This window comes from Pseudochaenichthys georgianus, chromosome 9 (assembly GCF_902827115.2).
Source record: "Pseudochaenichthys georgianus chromosome 9, fPseGeo1.2, whole genome shotgun sequence".
NCBI lineage: Eukaryota > Metazoa > Chordata > Actinopteri > Perciformes > Channichthyidae > Pseudochaenichthys > Pseudochaenichthys georgianus.
In genome coordinates, this window is record NC_047511.1 from 10,915,660 (window position 1) to 10,934,405 (window position 18,746).

An 18,746-nucleotide genomic window follows, 5' to 3' on the forward strand; every position below is an offset into this window, starting at 1 on the left:
TTGGGTTGTGGTGCGTTAAGGATGTCCAGCGATGTCAGGCGAGGGGGGGGGGTTGTTCGTCAGTGTAACTCGCTTGGGAGCCTTCCTCCTTCACACGGCGAGGTCCACACCTCCAGCTTGATTAACAACCTGCCCACCATTATCACGGATTGAGGGTGTCAGCTAAATTAGCCTCTCCCCTCACCCATTCAGCACAAGCACTTAGTTAACATGCAAGGACCTGCAGCGTTCTTCTTTAATGTACATCCACACCTCAACGGAAAGGTAGAAACAGGGCACTTTGAGCACATCATAGTTTGTAGAATAAACCGATGTAATCATTTCTGTTTAAGAATTAATACAAATTCCATCATAACCTTTACTAAACGTTCAATACAGTTTGTATTAAAAACTCATACTAACTACCTCTCTATAACCATTAATACTAATTATCCTCTACTTGGTAGTTAATGCATTATTTGAGCCTGAACTTTGTATATTGTCTGTTTTTTAAAAAAAAAAAAAAAAAAAAAAAAAACAATCTGCATTGCTAAACCATTCCTTAAAGAAGATTAAATGCTAAACAAATAATAATATTGACCTCAACGACTACAGAATAGGTGATTGCATAATAGAGTAGAAAAGGGAAACTGGAGACACCAACAAGTTGTGTTAGTGTCAGAGTTCATCCGGTTTTAAAGTTCCATGAATTGGATTTTAAATATTTATCCGTGGTAAATTAGGAAAGGTGCAAAGGAGTCACTTTAGAATATTTAGAACCCACTGCATAGTAATGGACACATGGTCAGGTTGCTCATCTGTTCTGAACCACAGGAGAATTGGAGGCCCGAGGCACTGCCTGAGGCCAAATCCAAAGCAAAGCAAAGAGCTCTCTTGTTATTATTCCGCAGCACCAGTTTGTATGCCGGCCTCCCCTGTACGCTGTGCACTCACAGCTGGCCCCTCACACACAATACCACTCTGCCTACTTTCTTTCTCTCCTTCTTTTCGTGTTGTGGGGAGGATTTCAGGCGTTCCATGTCCTGAATTCTCATTAAACCTGCAGTAATTGGATTGGGCGTAATAGACATATGGAAATTGCGGTGCCGTTCATCATTAGGGTTTTAATTGCGCCCATTTTGGCTTCCGCGTTTCCCCCTCTAAATAAGTCATAGGAGTTCACGTGCCTTGTTACTGCCAGTCAGGTTACTTCATCCCCTCACGCTGACGGCCGTGATAATGAGACCATTTCCTCCCTCTGAGTTTGAGCATTTACTTTGTACCCATTGTGTTCTTTACTAAGCATTGTGTTAATGTGAGCAGTGCACTCCTTTTACAGGATTTGCATGTGAAACAACACAATTTAGCTCTTTTTTTCTGTCACTGGAAGTCATATTGGACGTTTTGTAGAACCCTACCAATTCATGAGCTTGAGGAAAAAAAAAGGAAATCTGTTGCTAATTCATCAGCGGATGTTCGTATTGTAACTCTTTTTTTAAGTATTTGAAGTTTTTTTTTCTTTTTTACTTGAAGCCAAACGGTTTTGGCTTTTACCCCTTTATATTTAATTAAAGGGGTGTGTCAAAGATATCTACTGAAAAACACCCGCTCTAAATCTATATCCAAAAAGAAAAGAATGCTTTTTTTCGTAGATACAAATAAAACAAGCCTAATCTATGAATTTGCATTTACCTCTTGGAGATCAGGCACGATATTTACAGTTAAAGAATCTTTTCTATCAAAGCAAAAATATGACCATACATTCTAACACAGCTGGAAAATAAATGATTTAAAAAAGAAAATACACCTAAAATACGACAAATTGCTGCATTTATGTAGTAGTTTGTATGGTAGATTTTGTATCCAAAGTGCTTTACAATTTTCTTCTCATCCATTCACACACACTCACATTCCATTGGCTGCAAGCTACCATGTCGGTGCTAGCCTGTCCATTGGGAGTAGTTTTGGGTTTGGGGGCTCAAGGACACTTGGACAGGTGGAGCTCTACTTCCTGACCCACAGGTGCTCCTTTTAAAGCAAAATATGACTCATAAATGCATAAAAATGCAGCATGGAACAACATTTCTACGCCTGCTGGTAAATCAGTAAATGTTGCTTTAAGTTGTTAATGTATTCTCTGATAGATTAATGTTAGATGCCGAGAAGATAAAGTAATAAGACGCATGTTTCTTCTGCTTTTAATGTCAATGCAGTCCACATATTGGATATAATTATGTGAGACTAATTCCACTCTGGTCTTTACAGGACCATGGATGTTCTCATCAGCCTCAACCACGGCAAATCCTTCATCTCCAGCTCCTACACCATCACTGCGTCCACATGTGTGAGTCTGGATGACCTTCTTATTCATATCAAAATGAAAGCATCTGAGAGGATAATGGACTCTTATATTCTTTCCTGCATTTTCCACCTTCTAGTTTAAAAACGGCTCCCTCACCCTCACACTTCTCTCTTTATAACCTAAGCTTATTTCCTCAATTCATGTTTCATTCCGTGCTCAAATGTTGGTTTTGGATGCTTTATAGCCACCATCCTAATAAGTAGAACTTCCTCATCCTCTGTTCCAAGATCATCATTTGTTTTTTGTAGTGAGTTCACAGTTTCTCACCATTTTCAATTGCAAAAATATGAAAGCAATTCAGTTTTCTTATGTTGACAATCAAGTGCAATTGTAAATGAAAGGCTCAATATCATCAATGAGTAAAATATACACTTTAAATTATTACTTTAATATTCTGACAAAAATGATGATAAAACGTTGTAATGTACAGTAATTATGGTCATTTTAAGGGAGGATAGGTTTCCTTGACAAATGATCACAGTCATACACAAACAAGTTAAAGAGATATCCCAGAGAACTTGATTACCTCGAAATGTATACATTTTCATTAATTAAGTCTTACTGAATTCAAGACTTAATTGAGTTGTGTAAAGGCCGATGGGTAATTCTGGTTTTTGATGGAAGTTTTACGATCCTGTCCGTCAAAATGACGGGCAGCGAAAAAGTCTAGCGCAACCTCTGCTAAGAACACAAAAGACGAAAAAGCAGTGACTACATTGTGCACATTAGGACAGTAAGAAAGGTGCTCTACTTATTACTGCAAGAGCAGCTGGTGGTAAGGACTTCAGACAACTTCAATTAAAAATATTATTTATTATTATAATTATGCAGGAGAAAATTCAAAATGTTGTAATCTTTTGTATTAAACTCGTGACTTTCTCCTTGCAGTCGGATGGTTGGGCAGTCGCGATTGTCTTCCTGGTGCTGCTGATCCTCGTCGCTCTGGCCCTCATGTGGTGGTTCTGGCCCCTTTGCTGCACAATAGTGAGTGTTGCTACACTGCTCATAACATACTCAACTTTGGGCAACCAGAGGCCTGTACTACGAAGCAGGATTTTCGCTTAGCCGCCTAACTTCAGGGAAAACTCGGGGTTTCCAGTCCTACGACGCTGGTTCTCTTTTTAGCGGGCTAGATCTCCATGGTAACTTATGCTGTGCGGCTAACCTGCCCCGGAGCAGGTTAGGTTGCAGGCTAAGAGATCAACTCAGTGAAAGCACTGCCTGCTGACCAATCAGAGCTCAGTGTGCGGAGTTTAAAGCGATCAAGTCATATTACAGGAGAAAGGAAATACAGAAAAACTGCCGTTGCAGGAAAGACGGCTGGCAGAAATCACAGACTGTGTGAACGTGAACATGAATAGAATATCACCTCCATCTTCAGAGCAATCTGACTATTATAACATTAGCGTTAAGAAAGCTTACTTAAATATCTGCCACAACATAAGTAACCGGATCAGAGTAACATTAAGTACAGTCCGCGGCATATCACTTCATAATGTATCATATATCTCCTTATCTGAGTCAGCTGAGCCGTACCTGGCCGTGCAACACTCACAGTGTCACATACTGTATGCAGAAGTATTATTTTAAGCAACACATTAAGTTGACGAAACACTCGAGTCAAATGTAATTGAAGTCAGATCGTGTCTTAGCAGTGATATCATAAACCTGTTAATGTACGCATTCAAATACTTTTTCTTTTACCAGCTGTATTCACCTTGCAGGTGCAGCTCTGTGGCTTTTATCCTGGATCAAGTGTTTAAGTCATGGATGTTTAAAGTTTAACGCCTTCATATTTGTCTAATTATACTTGACTTTTCATTCAGGAAGTATGACGCGCAGGGGTCTATCAGTACGCTTGTCCATGTTTGTGATTGGTCGAATGCTCCAGATACCTTTCATGTGAACGCGCACCTAACTATAGGACACGGCTGGCTTGAGCGATCCACTTGATAACCCGCGTCGTAGTACAGTTTAGCGAGAGCGCGTATGTTTTGGATTAGGCCAACCGGCTAACTCAAACATATCCAGGTTAGGTTGAACCAGCTTCGTAGTACAGGCCTATGATGTATTTGCTCTGAGTTGCATCTTTGCCAGCACAGAACCATGCTCCTTCATGTAAAACAAAGTTGCTTTGAATATTTCTCTAGCTCTGATGATGGCGTCAAACTTCCTGTTGTTGCAAACGTCTTAAGAAATTGGTTCAGCTGAAAATAGTTCTTTTTAAATTGAGTTGTAGAGCGGAAAACCCAAAGCTGTAACAATATACCGGTGATGAACCGCAGGTCAGTGGCAGGTTGTCCCACTTCGATGCTACTCCTGTGAGGGGGAAGTGGTGTCGAACATCTACTCGGCTCCGTCACCCCCAGTTTACCTCGGTGGCTTAGCAACACCGCAGAGGAAGGACCTCAAACAGGAAATGGGGAAACCACATCCTGCACATCAAGTTCTGAAAAGAGATGAAGTTGTTTCATGTAGAGTAAGCAAAGAGTGTAACAAACCAAAGATAAGATGAGGACACTCAGTGACAGATTGCACCAACGTTAACACCATCTCAGTTTGCCCATGACTAACATTGGGCCTACCTGGGGACTGAAGTGATTATTAATAATCTCAGAGATTATTTGTGGTTTATCACTTTTGAATCTTTAATGCCCATTCTGTTTTGGTAAACACACAAATCTATTTGTGAAACGGGATTTCGAAAAAGTGTCACGGTTAAACTCCGTATGAAGCGGTGAGGTGCCGCTCCACATTGCTTTTCTTCCCGACTGCAACGCTGGTGTGTGTGTGTCACGTGTGTGTGTGAGAGCGTTTCACATGTGTGTGTGAGAGATTTTTACATATATCTGTACATTATTTTGGTTTCAGTTGTGTGTGTGTGTGTGTGTGTGTGTGAGCAGGCTCGGATTGGCCATCGGGAGATTCGGGACTTTTCCCGGTGGGCCGCTGCCGTCGGTGGGCCGCTGCCGTCGGTGGGCCGCTGCCGTCGGCGTGGCATAGGTGGGCCGTGGACTTCCACAGCGCCGGTACCGCACCTGCCGCCGCAAACACCCGCTGTTGCGATGCTCCGGCGACTCCGGCGCAGTGGCGCTGTGACAGTCCACCGCCGTTACGAGTCTCCGGCTGCAACAGTCCACTACCGCCCGCGAGGACCCAGGTTCGATTCCGGCCTGAGGTCCAAAAAAATAAAAAATGAAAATCTCCCGTTCATCGCGTCCATTCGCAACCCACCTATCATATCTCTGCACCCCACACTTTGAGAAACGCTGTGCAATGTGAATATGTTCTTTTGATTATCAAAAAAATAAGAAGAAACATTAATATAATAACGTTTCAACATATCTTATCAGCGTTTCAGGCCACGTAATAATTTTTTTCAAACGGCTTTGGCACCATAAAACCATCTTCCTGGTATAAATAAAAAACAATGACAGCACACCCTCACTCTTAACTTCATATAATAGTTGAGAAAAAATGTCATTATATTTATATCTAAAACAACTAAACCAGCCAAAGTTACACAATTAATGACATTATGAATAAAAGTACATTTTGGGTATTTCTTTTCAACCTTGAATTCACTGACCAAACATTCAGCAAACAAAGTTAAAGGTTTTTAAAAAATGTCCAACAAAACATCTTAAGTACTGGAAAACTAATCTGATGTAATCTGCCTCATCAGTAATGTGTGTGGTTTGATCAGATTTGATTGATAGGGTCGGCAAAGTAAGCAAATATGTTCAGTCAAATACTGTTGAAGGGGCCCTATTATGCAAATGTTCAGGTTCATATTTGTATGTAGTGCCTCTACTGTGACATGTCTATATGCTTTAATGTTCATAAAGCTCTTTATTGTTCTCACACTGCCTGTGCTGCAGCACCTCTTTTCACCCTCTGTCTGAAACCAGAGCCCAGTCTGCTCTGATTGGTTTGCTGGGCAACATATTTCTGCCAATTTCTAACCTTCAAGAGGCAGCTCTGAGACAAATGTCACACGTGATATACTGTAACCACAAGTTTTATAAATTTCGCAGAAAATATTGTGTTTTAGGGCTGTTAAGGCTAAACATCTGATACAGCTCATTGACCAGTATTAATACCTTTTCCACTCTAAAAAGGGGCTTAATTATGCTTTTTGGGCTTTCCTCTTTCCATTAAAGCAGATAGACATGTCATAGTAGAAGCACAAACATACCAAAGAACATGAAAATTAGCATAATAAACCTTAAACCCACTAAATGTATAGAGAAGCAATAATAAAAGCACCAATAAATAGGCATTGAGACGAGAATTTATTTAATGTCGACATCAATATACTGTCTTATTTAATTTTTCATCGTAACGTCAGCTCACGTGATAAACATAACATTTTCTATATTGGTGCCTTATTTTGTAATTGTTTAATAACATAAGCAATTTATTTCAATTTCAACTAGTAATTTCTTGTAATTTGAGGCAGCATAATAGGCAGAACTGACTCCTATTTAATATCAAATAACATCTATTTTAATGAAATACATGTGCATGTAAATATATAATGTTGACTCAAGTAAGAAGGCCGTGACGATAAAAGAGAATTTCATTACTATGTGCCAACGTGTTTGTCCAAGGTTATTCATTATTTCCACAGATCGCCACATGTTACTGGTCCCTCGTGAACAGGTGGAACCTGAGGCTGTGTGTAATTAACAAATCTAAACTTGCGATGAAATTCTGAGCCCTCCTTAATTGTTTTCCTTTCAACAACTTGATTGTGCTTGATGGAGGGTATTTATTTCTTAAATCCGTTGTTTAAACTGCTCTTTAGTGTGGATATTCATAAAAAAAACAGCTCTCATCGTCTTTGGAAAAACAGCCTCACCCACTTAACCATTTACAAAAACCCACAGCAGATTATCGTTTGGGGCTATGGGAGAGGGGCCGCAGATGGTGCACCCTGGTCTTTTCTGTGTGTCTGGCTTTTTTTACCGGGATCTGATAAAGGCAAATGTTACCCTCCACCGCCGCTTCGCTCTCTCCCGCACCGCCCCTTAACTGATAGACGTCACCTGGCTTTGTGGACCTGAAGGGAGCCCATCCAGGATGAGATGGAAGCATATTTTGGAAAACCAACAAAGGCATTAAAATGTAAACCCCCTGCAGCATGTCTGGCCGCGGACGTGTTTGTCTTGGTGGAGAGAGCTGCTGTTGCCTTCCATCGGGGGACGCGGCAGAAGAGGAGGGCCATGTGTGGCTTGTTAATATTTAAACCCCCAGTCTGCCAGGTTTCAGCAGTCGGGATGAGGCCACACACACACACACACACACACACACACACACACACACACGCACACGCACACGCACACGCACACACATGCACAACCTCTTTCCCACAATGCCTCTCTCTGCCTCTCTCTGTCTCTTTCCCACATGGATTGATGCCAAGAGAGAGGTCATACAAGCTGTGGAGTGGTAATTTCTTTGTTTATGATTTGTTTGGAAATTAAACTCAGAATGGCGTAGCCTTTAGTTCAAATGAAAGGATTCAGGGTCGGAGATGTAGTTTTCAAAATGACATTGCTGGTTTATCTGAAAAACCGACGATTCGCTGCTAAATTGGATGCACTTTTGGACATATTTGCAATTTAGTTGGTGCATAATAAGTTTATAATCTCAGTTGACTTTCAAAGTTGTTAGTGTTGCCCTGCATTGAACCCTTTGTACCCCCTCAGACTCCACAAAGGTTTATTTGTCCGCAGTTAAAAGCAAAAATCTTTTTTAAACTTCAGAATATGCTATCCACTGATTCGTCACAATAAGCCTCCCGAAACAGCTTGACACGACACGGTTTGAGCTGGAGGTTGGGAACTAACGGATTACCAAGTCCCGTTGGACAGTTGCAGAGACAGCCATATGGGGACGATGCCCCGAGCCCCTGTGATTGGTCCCCATTCCCCCTGGAGTCGTGACTGCGGTGGCTAGCCTCTGGGGCTGATGTCAGACGGCTAAGTATCCCGCGGTTTAGTTTTTAATTAAGCCGGCAAATGCTCCTCTTCACATCTGTCCATCAGGTAGCTGGGAAAAGAGCAGCAGAGCGCCGTCATTTGTATAATGCTTTATTTATCCCACAATATGTCCAGGAAATCTGCTGCATAATTACTTAATAAAAAGAGATAATCCTGTCAACGTAAGGTGTGGCTGAAATAATCACCCAGCGTATGGAGAGGCTACCAGTGGACCTTCCTGGATTTGCTTACAGCCAGTTGTGTCAAAGAGCAATTAATTAACCCTAATTGATTATTTTTCATTATTCTAATGACAACAGTATGTCCAGAGTGTGGTGGTATCGCTGCGCATAGCAGTGCATGAAACAGCTGTTAGGATCTATGATATGCCATTATTATATTGCTCGTTTTTCCTCTTCCAAAACCAATTTAGCAAATGCATAACCAGTGATGACGGGGAAGTCTCTGTCTCTGATGACTAATAGACAAAGGCCTGCTTTCCGCTTTCCACGTTGAGAAACCTCCTCACTGTTAATGATATGTTTAGTATTTATAGGCCAGCACTCTCGGGTGTGTAAAAAGAGTAACAGTGAGATGAGGCTTTTCTCAGACCCACCCCGGGAACATCTGGGTGGAGAAGTCAACAGGAAACTCTCCTTCCTTTCTTATCAACCCTCTGCTGACGAGGAAAATACTCCGTACTAATTTTCCTTATCCTTTTATCTTCAAAAAACATCGTCAATGAACGGAATGCCATAGTTTGCCAAAGATATTTAGTTAACGATGATGATATCAAACAGGAAAAAAGGAGAAATTCCACATGGGAATCTGGAACAAGACGAGGGGCCTCAAGTAGAACACATTATGGATACAACATTTAGAAATGTCTTCTGATTTTCAAGTTCGGGATTCTTTTTGATAAAGAGATGATGATGAATTGATTGTATTGATTAATAATTGAATAATGTCAGCATTGCACTCTCGTGTAACGTAAGGACCACAAGGATGCCGTTTTGTTTTATCCCATGAAAGGATCTTCGTGTTTGACTTCCAACCCCTGAAACCTGAACACAGAGGAATACACTTCACCTTTCCAGCGTGACTGCTCTCACAGATGGAGTGAGTGGCAGTGGTGTCTTCAGCAATCCTAAAGTGAAAAAATAAAAAAAGTCGGACATCAGTATGTGAAGCGTCTGACTGACACCTGACAAATGTCACTGTCGGGGCTGCTCTTTGCTTTGCAAGGCACATCTGAAAACCCCAGTGGAGGCATCTTGTCCTTGAGTGGAATCACATTGTGGACAACCTGCTCCTCAGGTGCCATGTCATCCAGTGTTGTCATGAACAATGCCGCCGGGCCGCTCACTCTGCTGCAAGAGAGGTGTGTGTCGTGCTTACGTGTGTTACCAGTTTTTTTTTTTTTTGTGTGTGTACGCTGCCACTCACGGAGCACGCAGACGGGGCTTGGAGCGGAGCCGAGCCTCCTCCTCTGTATCTCATTGGAGCTAATTAACTCCTTAGGACTTTATGATTGGGGGTAGTGCTGGGGAGCACTGAACCCCATCCAATTAATTAAGAGCTAAACGGGCAGCATCGCTCGCCCCAAAGACTCCCCTGTCAACAAGTTGATATTCAGCTTTTCTTTATTTTGCACAGGGGGCCCCTGATGTTGGTTTACAAGCAGAATTCTTGTAATCAGTAGTCAGCGGGGTGACGGGGGGCCTGCTGCAGTCACAAAGCAGCCTATGCGTGGAGCTCAGGGACGTCTCTCTTTGACTCAGTCACCTGTCACAAATCACCTCCGTCAGCCTCGTCGGTGCTTGTCCTCACAAGTGTGTGTTTGTGTGTGTGTATATGTCCCCTGATGGACTTTCTGCTGATGCTCTTTTGCCTTTTGTGTTTATCCAGGTCATCAAAGACCCGCCACCACCTCCTCCACCCTCCCGCCCTCCACCACCTGTGAGTACATCAATATAGTGTTGCCCTGATGCCAGTGACATTGTTTTAAATGTGTGTGCTGATACTTGTATGAATCAAATTCTCCAGGTAGAGTAACAGAACAAATGTTGTGCTTCATTATGTCTACATTACATATAATATATAACACGAGTATCATCTAAATTGAGGGAATATTCCCATAATCTGATGAACACCATTCACAATATGAACTTTTGACAGAGCCAGGTTAGATGCTTTAGGGTGTTTTGGCTGAACTACACTGACAGCAAAGACAGAACGTTTCCTAAAGTGTTTGAGAAGTTACTGCTGGCTTTACACTGAGATAGTTAAAGGGATGTGTTTTTTATTATTCATTCATTATTATTATTATTATCATTATCTATACATACATTTCTATATTTTTCTTACGCTATATAGGGTATTTTCCCAACTGGAAATATATCATGATATAAAAAAAGTCATTTTAATTAACAATGGATATTAAGAGCTTCTTTTGCAGGACTAAATTCATTTGCAGGGCATTCAAAATACTTTCCTGATAAAGTTATGAAAATTGAGGAGATGAACTGATATTTAGCGGAGGAAATTCTTGGACCGTTTTGAAAGAGTATACAGCTGTGGCATTAGTAAGGACATTGTGTTGGGGTCGGAAATGGTGGAATAAAAATACTCTTAACGTGTATTTGAGAGAAATTGCGTAATTATGTGGAAAGAAAACTGTCATTTGTGCTAGTGCTATAACTTTTATTCATAGTCAGAGATCTGAAGGTTACGTTTGATTATTCAACTTCATTCTCTTATTTGTACCTTCATGCCTTAATATTCTTCTGTGGACAAGAGTGTCTCTTCCTTTCTGCCAACATGTCGTAATGGGCCTTTCCTGTTGAAAACAATAGTTAACACAGTCCAGCACTTCCTTTCTTTTGTCCATGTGGATGTAGTTGTTTATAACAATGAAGTTTGCATATGGTTCCTCACAGTGTGTGTGTGTGTGTGTGTGTGTGTGTGTGTGTGTGTGTGTGTGTGTGTGTGTGTGTGTGTGTGTGTGTGTGTGTGTGTGTGTGTGTGTGTGTGTGTGTGTGTGTGTGTGTGTGTGTGTGTGTGTGTGTGTGTGTGTGTGTGTGTGTGTGTGTGTGTGTGTGTGTGTGTGTGTGTGTGTGTGTGTGTGTGTGTGTGTGTGTGTGTGTGTGTGTGTGTGTGTGTGTGTGTGTGTGTGTGTGTGTGTGTGTGTGTGTGTGTGTGTGTGTGTGTGTGTGTGTGTGTGTGTGTGTGTGTGTGTGTGTGTGTGTGTGTGTTGATTTTCCTAATTTCCACTTTTTCCTTAAAGGAGCCAGAGCCACTGCCCAAGTCGAAATGGCCGTCTGTGGACGCCTCTTACTACGGAGGAAGAGGAGCCGGCGGGATCAAACGCATGGAGGTCAGAGTCTAAATATCATCCCCCGACATATTGCTTCCAGGAGCTTGAAACCCTTTCATCACATTCAGAAAGACATCCTTTCATGTTCCACATTTCACGCTCCTTGAAGTTGTAAAAGGATTTGAGAAGTGCATGTCTTTTCTTATCAAATTAAATCCTAGAAAGATAAAATCCCAAACAGCAGGAAGTCACACATTTCTGACAGCTGTTATCCTGTAAATCAGAACACTGAACGTCAGCAGTTTGCTCTGAAGCCACAAGTTTGTCGAGTTACACGGGCAAGAGGAGGCGGGGGGGGGGGCTGACTGAGAGGCCGGCCCGCTGTCCTCGTCAGTCCACTGATGCCGCAGACATGACAGGCCCTGCCATCTCGTCCTTGGCTGTCCGGGGCCTGATTGGATCAAGTCATCGCCGAGATGAAGGATTGAGTGCTGCTGTCAACTTGACAAATCCACCTCACCTACCTCACCTCCCCTCCCCCGCTTCTCAACTCCCAAACGTCGGCGGCCTCTTTTGTTGTCCGCGTCCTCCGAAGGGAATCCAGGTTTAAAGACGAGCTCCCCTCCTCCCCGTCGCTGTTATTACCCCCTGCCGGTTCTCAGCCCCGAGGAAGTCGCTTCTGATGCACGGCTTTCCCCCCATCCTCCGGGAGGACCCATCTCTTTACTTTCCCATGAGAGTTTGTGAGCTGCGAGTACGGAAATCATTGGCTCTCTTCTTGCTGGAGCAGGTTGATTCCCACCGACAGGCCTATCTCCCCCCACCCTCCTCTGCATCAACGTTTAAGACGTCATGCTGAGAAAAACCAACCTCCACCTCCAACGCTTTGCCGCTGCCAATATTTCAAACGCATATTTAGCCGGCCGAGGTGACAACGTATCTTTTATTCATCGCAGCCCGCTCTTCTCTTGATGCCGCGGATAGATCCCAGAGATGATTCTGAAAAGCTGTTCTATATTGTCACGGCTTAACCTACAGCTTGAAAACTGTGTCGCTAATTAATCACCTCTCCCCATTCATGTGACGGTGGATATTTTTTTATCTCCTCCTTGAAACAGATGTGATGAATTAAAAAGCAGGACAGCTTCACTAACACACAGGCCCGTGTTCACACGCGAACACAATGACACATTATAGCACATGTAAATGTGCTTATTATTACAAGCAAACACAGGTTTACAGGTCACTTAATTTCCTTATGGATACATAGTGATACCAGTTGCCCAACTCCCTTGTTATTGTCAGCGTGTTTATGCTTCCTTTGTGTTTATGAAACAAAAGATCATCCACTTCTTGCTATATGCAAATACTAAATGTGTGATTTTACATTGAATTGCTTCATTATACATTTAGTTTTGTGACTTTAATTTGCATCATTCTTTTTGAATGTTTCCCTTGTTTCCCAAATTATTAAGTTTCCTTATTTTACCTTTTTTGCTCCCTTTTTTATTATAATTTTATAAACGTTCTGTCCTATAAAAGGTCTGAAAAATGGAAAGTGGACATATCCAAGATGCTTTGTTCAACTATTAAAAGCAGTACACCCCCTAATTAAAGAAGTTAGAACCAGGAAGTTGTTGGTCTATTTTTCTATATTCTCATTTAATTGATGAATACCTGCCCAGCCCTTTGATTTATTTATTTTAATATTCCTGATTTAATGAATGTCTCATATATTGCTACTGTGTGTGTTCTTACTTGTCCAGGTGCGGTGGGGGGAGAAAGGCTCCACCGAGGAGGGGGCCAGACTCGAGAAGGCTAAGAACGCCATAGTGTCCATACCAGAGGATTCAGAGGAGCCGGTGATCAGACGCCCCCCCCCGAAGGCTGCCCCCACAAACGATCACATCGAGAACAAATGGTACACTCCCATCAAGGTGAGCGGTACTACCTGCAACTCATAGGACTCAACATGTTGCTTCTTCTGTCTTTAGGTTTAAAGCTTTTTCACTTCTCTTCCCTCTGGATGCAAATTGGAAAGTTTCAATCATTTCCAATATAATGCAGTGCATTTTTTATTTACTGAAGATGTACCAGTATACTGGCAACTTACATATTTGTTAGTATTCCTAATGTAAACCTAATTCCTATAAATATGACACCGACACCTATTGGAGTCATATTTAAAGATATTACACATTGAAAGCAGTTTCAGTGGAAAGCTGGCAAATGTGATTTGGGCATGGTTTGAAAAAGCTTTGTTGTGTGTGATGATGCCTGTATTACTTCACATGATTGAAATCATATGGGAAACAAAATACAACTAATATTTCGACAAGTTGTTTGAATCACAGAGAAATAAAATGCTATATTGTGGTTCTGTTTCAAAATACATGTGGCTAAAAGTAACTTTTTGTATGTAAATGATATTGTAATCTTCATGACCATGAGTAATCTGATTGATGGTGAAGAAATGTAAACGTATTTTTGAAATTGCAATAATTTCTTTGCAAATTGATTGTACATTTTGAGAATGCACTTATATTTCTGTGCAGCAAAAGACAGGAAAACATTGGAGGACATGTTAATCAATATGGTCTGGTCTTATATTAAATTAGATGCATGTGACACCAACACTAAAATGAAAATAATAGTGTAAATCATGATGTTTGTCATTTCATCAACAAACATGTTGCTGAACTAAAGTCCGGTCTCTTTTGTCTCATCATCAGGGTCGTCTGGACGCTTTGTGGGCTCTCCTGGGCCGGCAGTATGACAGAGTGTCTCTCATGCGACCCTCAGACGCAGACAAGGCAAGTCATTTAAAAGAATCTCCACTAGTGCAGCATTTAACACTTTAGGTTCCTTTGGAAAAAGTATTTGCAGAGATGCCTACAAATACAAATATGCAGAGGCAGGCAGGATTGCATAAACAGTGAGGTGTATGTGAGTGTTTGGTGCTGATGAAGTGTACAAACCTACAGACAGTTGTGTTGTGTCTTTAGTTTCACAAACTACACCCTGAAGGGAGTGACTCAGAGTCTCACCAGTGGTCATGTGTGGAGTTTGATGCATTCAGGGATATAAATAGAGAATTTCCCGCATCAGTCAGCAGGATGAACGTTGTTCTTTGCCTATTTATGTACTGTAACTCTTCTATAATATTATCCCTAGTATGAGTATTTGTATTCTTCCAAATCCTTTGAGTCATCACAATTACAGTCGAGAAGTCATTGTTTTATTGCAGTATTGAATTACAGAGGAAGTTGCTGGCACGAGTTTAGCATTGTGTTATTGTTACCTAACGAGGACGATGTGAGCTGCAACGGCTCACTCAGGAGAGGATGACAGGGACATCCTAATATGGTCACACTTGAGTCAAAAGGAAGCATTTATGCTCCACAAACCAACACACTGAAACCTAACGCACCGCAGGCGGTTAGGAGAGCACGCTGCCCACAAACCACCACCAAGTCACAGTTAACCAGATGTTATGATATGTTCTTAGCTTTCTGAGGCAGCAGTTAGTTTCACAAATCACATAAACCCCTGTGATGATGGAGCATTTTGGATTTCATTTCTTGGCCCAGAAATATTTTCATTGGCCTGTTCTTATGAAGAACATATGTTTGCTCAGTGGATTGTCACTGAAGTGGAGTATTGCTGAAGCTTGAAAGGAAAAATGACTCCTCTGACCATTCATACCTAACATCCCTGTTGTCCTGAATCCACTGCGGTGGCCAGTTATAACCGTCTTCCTCTACATAGAGTTCATATATTTTTAATGGTTTCTAGAATAATGTAAGGCTAAAGTGAAAGAACGTTTGCCACGTTGTATAACAAGGACAAAACCGAGCCGGTGTGCCAGCTGTGAGCTTGCTATTTGCTGCTGAGGGAGTCACCTTGCCTGAAGATGTGCCAGGTTGCATTAAACATGGTTTGAAATCAATCGGTCTATATTTTAACATGTGGCTAGGACCTGGTGTACATTAAACTCATGGAGTGAAAGAAGTATGCATATAGTCTCCTTGACATGATCCATGTACTTCTGAAGATGCAGCATAGGTGGCTTCATTAACCGAGGGATAGTCTGCCCCCAACTCCTGGCTAATCCAAAAATGGGGAAAGAGGTGACGCGTTGGTGCAGCTGAGATGGGCCGCATTCAGCACACTGTGATGGCAACAGGCTACATCACTGTTGCATGGCAGCGCATCACCATCGCTAAGCTTAAGGATGTTTGTCATGAATACGTTACATGATAATTCATTTCTAGGTTTTTCGACTGATTCCTGCAACGCTCAATATTGACGTGTTTATTTTTGCTGCAATCATCTCAACATGTGGTAGTGTCCATCGGGATTAACTGGCTTTTGGAGCCAGCCTCAAGTGGCCATTTAAGGAACTGCAGTTGTGCCACTTGATTAAATTATAGTAGCCTACCAATCACTAAATTCTTGCTTTATTTTTTTGTCTTAAGCGATACCATTGCCGCCTCTAAAACTATGGTGGTGCTGTAGAAAAGGTAACAATTATTATTGTATGACATGAGTTGGCCCAATTGTCTAAAAGCGGCATATTTTTCTGCTCTATACTTGTTGGAACGGCTGCTGTTTTCCAAATGAAATGACCAGAAACGCCTGCCCAATAGTTATGCTACTGAGTTTTAAGCAGGATCGCCGGCATGTGCAAATATTATGTTTTCGATTCTCACTACATAAAGGATGATAGATGTTCCCACACAAGAAGTCACCTCAGTTTTTCCCAGAAAACTGTTTGGATGTGTAGGAAAGTGTGAGTGAAGCCCACTAGTGAGGGATCCAGCAATGTCAAAGCACAAGCATAGAAGGGGACATGGAAGAGTCGTATCCAGCGGAGTCCCCTGCACTGCTGGCAGCTTCACTTCATTCACATGCAGCTTTTCAAAAATCTTGGAGCTGGGCGTGTCTGAAAGCTTGGGGATTTTTTGCGAGCAACGCGACCAACAACCAATCACATGAATCTCCCGCCCCCGACGTACAAAGCAAAAAACCCCGGGGATTTTATGCGAGCAATATATATAAACTCCCCAAACAGGCGAAACCCTACCAGTTTCACCCACTGTCTCTGCCACCTCCCTCCATGCCTGGTTCCTCCGGTTTGTATCCCGTTAATAGTTCTGGTCGTAAAGAACCGGGTGATTTGCTACCGTAATTTCTCATTTGGAATATGAGGAAATGAACTGCGGTCTGGCTCTCCCAGCATACACATGGTTTGATTGGCTAGCGCTTCTACTGTCAGATTTGCATACACGTGTTTGATTGGCTGGCGCTTCCAGCTCAGCTTCAAAAGTTGAACATTGCTCAACTTTTGAATCCTGAAAATCCTGGAAATCTTCGCTTCGCTCCCCCACAATGCAGTTCGGCGAAAAGCGAGGCAAAGTGACGTCATCCCCATTCAAAGTCAATGGGCAGAGAAGCGTTGGAATATTTGTTTAAAGCTGCTGTGTGGACGTACCGTTAGTATGAGCAATACAAATACGTTTTTAAAAAGGCGAAAAATGATGTTATCAATATTCGGATAAAAAAATGAATCAAAACTATTGTAGTTGTCTCAATGAATAGTTTAAAGTATATTTCAATATGGCATAATGTTGGAGGATAAAGCACCGTAAGCTTTAGGATGGGGCTACCTTGTAATTGAACGGGCAACTCTCAAGTTGTTGTCCAGTTTAGGTGTTGTCAGAATCTTTTTTCTCAGAGCTTGAAGTCTTTTACAGTCTGTTTTCATTACATTAAAGTTAAATGGAATTACTTGGTCACCCGTGTCTCTTGTGGTTCCAATAAACAGAGATAGTGACGGCCACAAAACGAACCTCGCTACTTCAAAACCGCAGTCTTCAAACCAATGGGTGACAACGTCCACCTCCTATTAACAGTCTATTGTCCAAAGGCTTTAAACACTGGTAACATCATATACCTTAATTCAGCCTCTCATTGGACACATTTAGTTTAGTTGATGCTCGACTAGTTTCTGTCTGGAACAGTTTTTGAGTCCTGCTTCTACTGGTCTTGGATATACAACATAAGTATCTTATTGTTGGGCTTCTTCCACATAAACAGCTTTCTGTTTTAAGCCATTGCCATTTTCCCACCATCTTTGCATAATGTATATATATTATTTTCTTATGGGCTATGTTTTTTTTAAGTTACTTGTCTCCTGATGTTGCATCACTAATGTATTCTGTTGTTGGCCACCAGCCTGGTCTTCAATGAGATGTACGTGAGGTATTGGATTGAACAAACAAACTTGACTTGATCAAAGTGAGCAGAGTCTGAACTGTCCGGTGGGAGGTTAGGTGTAGATGGCAGAGCGGGCAGCAAGGACGTGGAGAAGGGAGAGGAGAGGCGCTACGGAGGGAGCGAGGGAGGGCACTGTTCTTTGATGGCGGACAGGAAACCTCCAGGGTCATGAATTTTTCAGTGCGCCGCGTCCGTGGGGTTACAAGGACTCGTACAGGTGTAAGGAAGCAGGTTGTCGCAGACATCTGTTCAGCACGGGGACCGGGGTGTCCATGACACCCCCTCTCCTTGCCGAACTCCAATCCTCACCCATCTTCCCTCCCTCGGCAGTCTCCTTTCCTCCTCCCTCAGTGCTGCCGCCCGAAGCCAGACTGCTGGATTGTCAGCAGATGCGGAAGAGAGACACAAAATTAGAGTGAAACTGTTTTTTCCTCTCTTTTCTTCTTTTTGTGGTCTCACATTTAGCGCCCGAGGGCCTTCAACACCAAAGGTAGAGTGGGGGTGGACACAGCTGCAGTGCCGAACTTGCCCCAGGCACAAATAAAGAGATCTAATGTGGTTTGACTGTGTTGTTGGTGAGACCCGGGAGCCGGGGAGGCACTTCAGAGCCAACTTAGCACACCAACATCTGCCGCCAAGTTTTGCCGGGGATCGACTGGGGACAGCAGGTAGAGGAAGGTGGCAGAGAGAGAGAGACAGACAGAGAGAGGGGGAGAGGGGTGGGCCTTACATTCTGGTGCTCACTCTTTTTGAGGAGGCGTTAGTCTGCATTCATCTGTTTTTTTTTTTTCTCTCATTTGCCGGCCCACCTTCACACTCTAGG

The 18,746-nt window shown here is 42.4% G+C and overlaps 1 protein-coding gene across 1 annotated transcript in view; it reads left to right on the forward strand.

The window, feature by feature from the left end:
- Positions 1-18,746, forward strand: part of antxr2a (ANTXR cell adhesion molecule 2a) — a 74,090-nt gene that overhangs the window by 21,451 nt on the left and 33,893 nt on the right. Inside the window, exons 11-16 of the mRNA XM_034090972.2 lie at positions 2,245-2,323; positions 3,230-3,325; positions 10,237-10,287; positions 11,615-11,704; positions 13,411-13,581; positions 14,377-14,457. Coding sequence (XP_033946863.1) covers positions 2,245-2,323; positions 3,230-3,325; positions 10,237-10,287; positions 11,615-11,704; positions 13,411-13,581; positions 14,377-14,457 — 568 coding nt within the window. The remainder of the gene's footprint in view (positions 1-2,244; positions 2,324-3,229; positions 3,326-10,236; positions 10,288-11,614; positions 11,705-13,410; positions 13,582-14,376; positions 14,458-18,746) is intronic.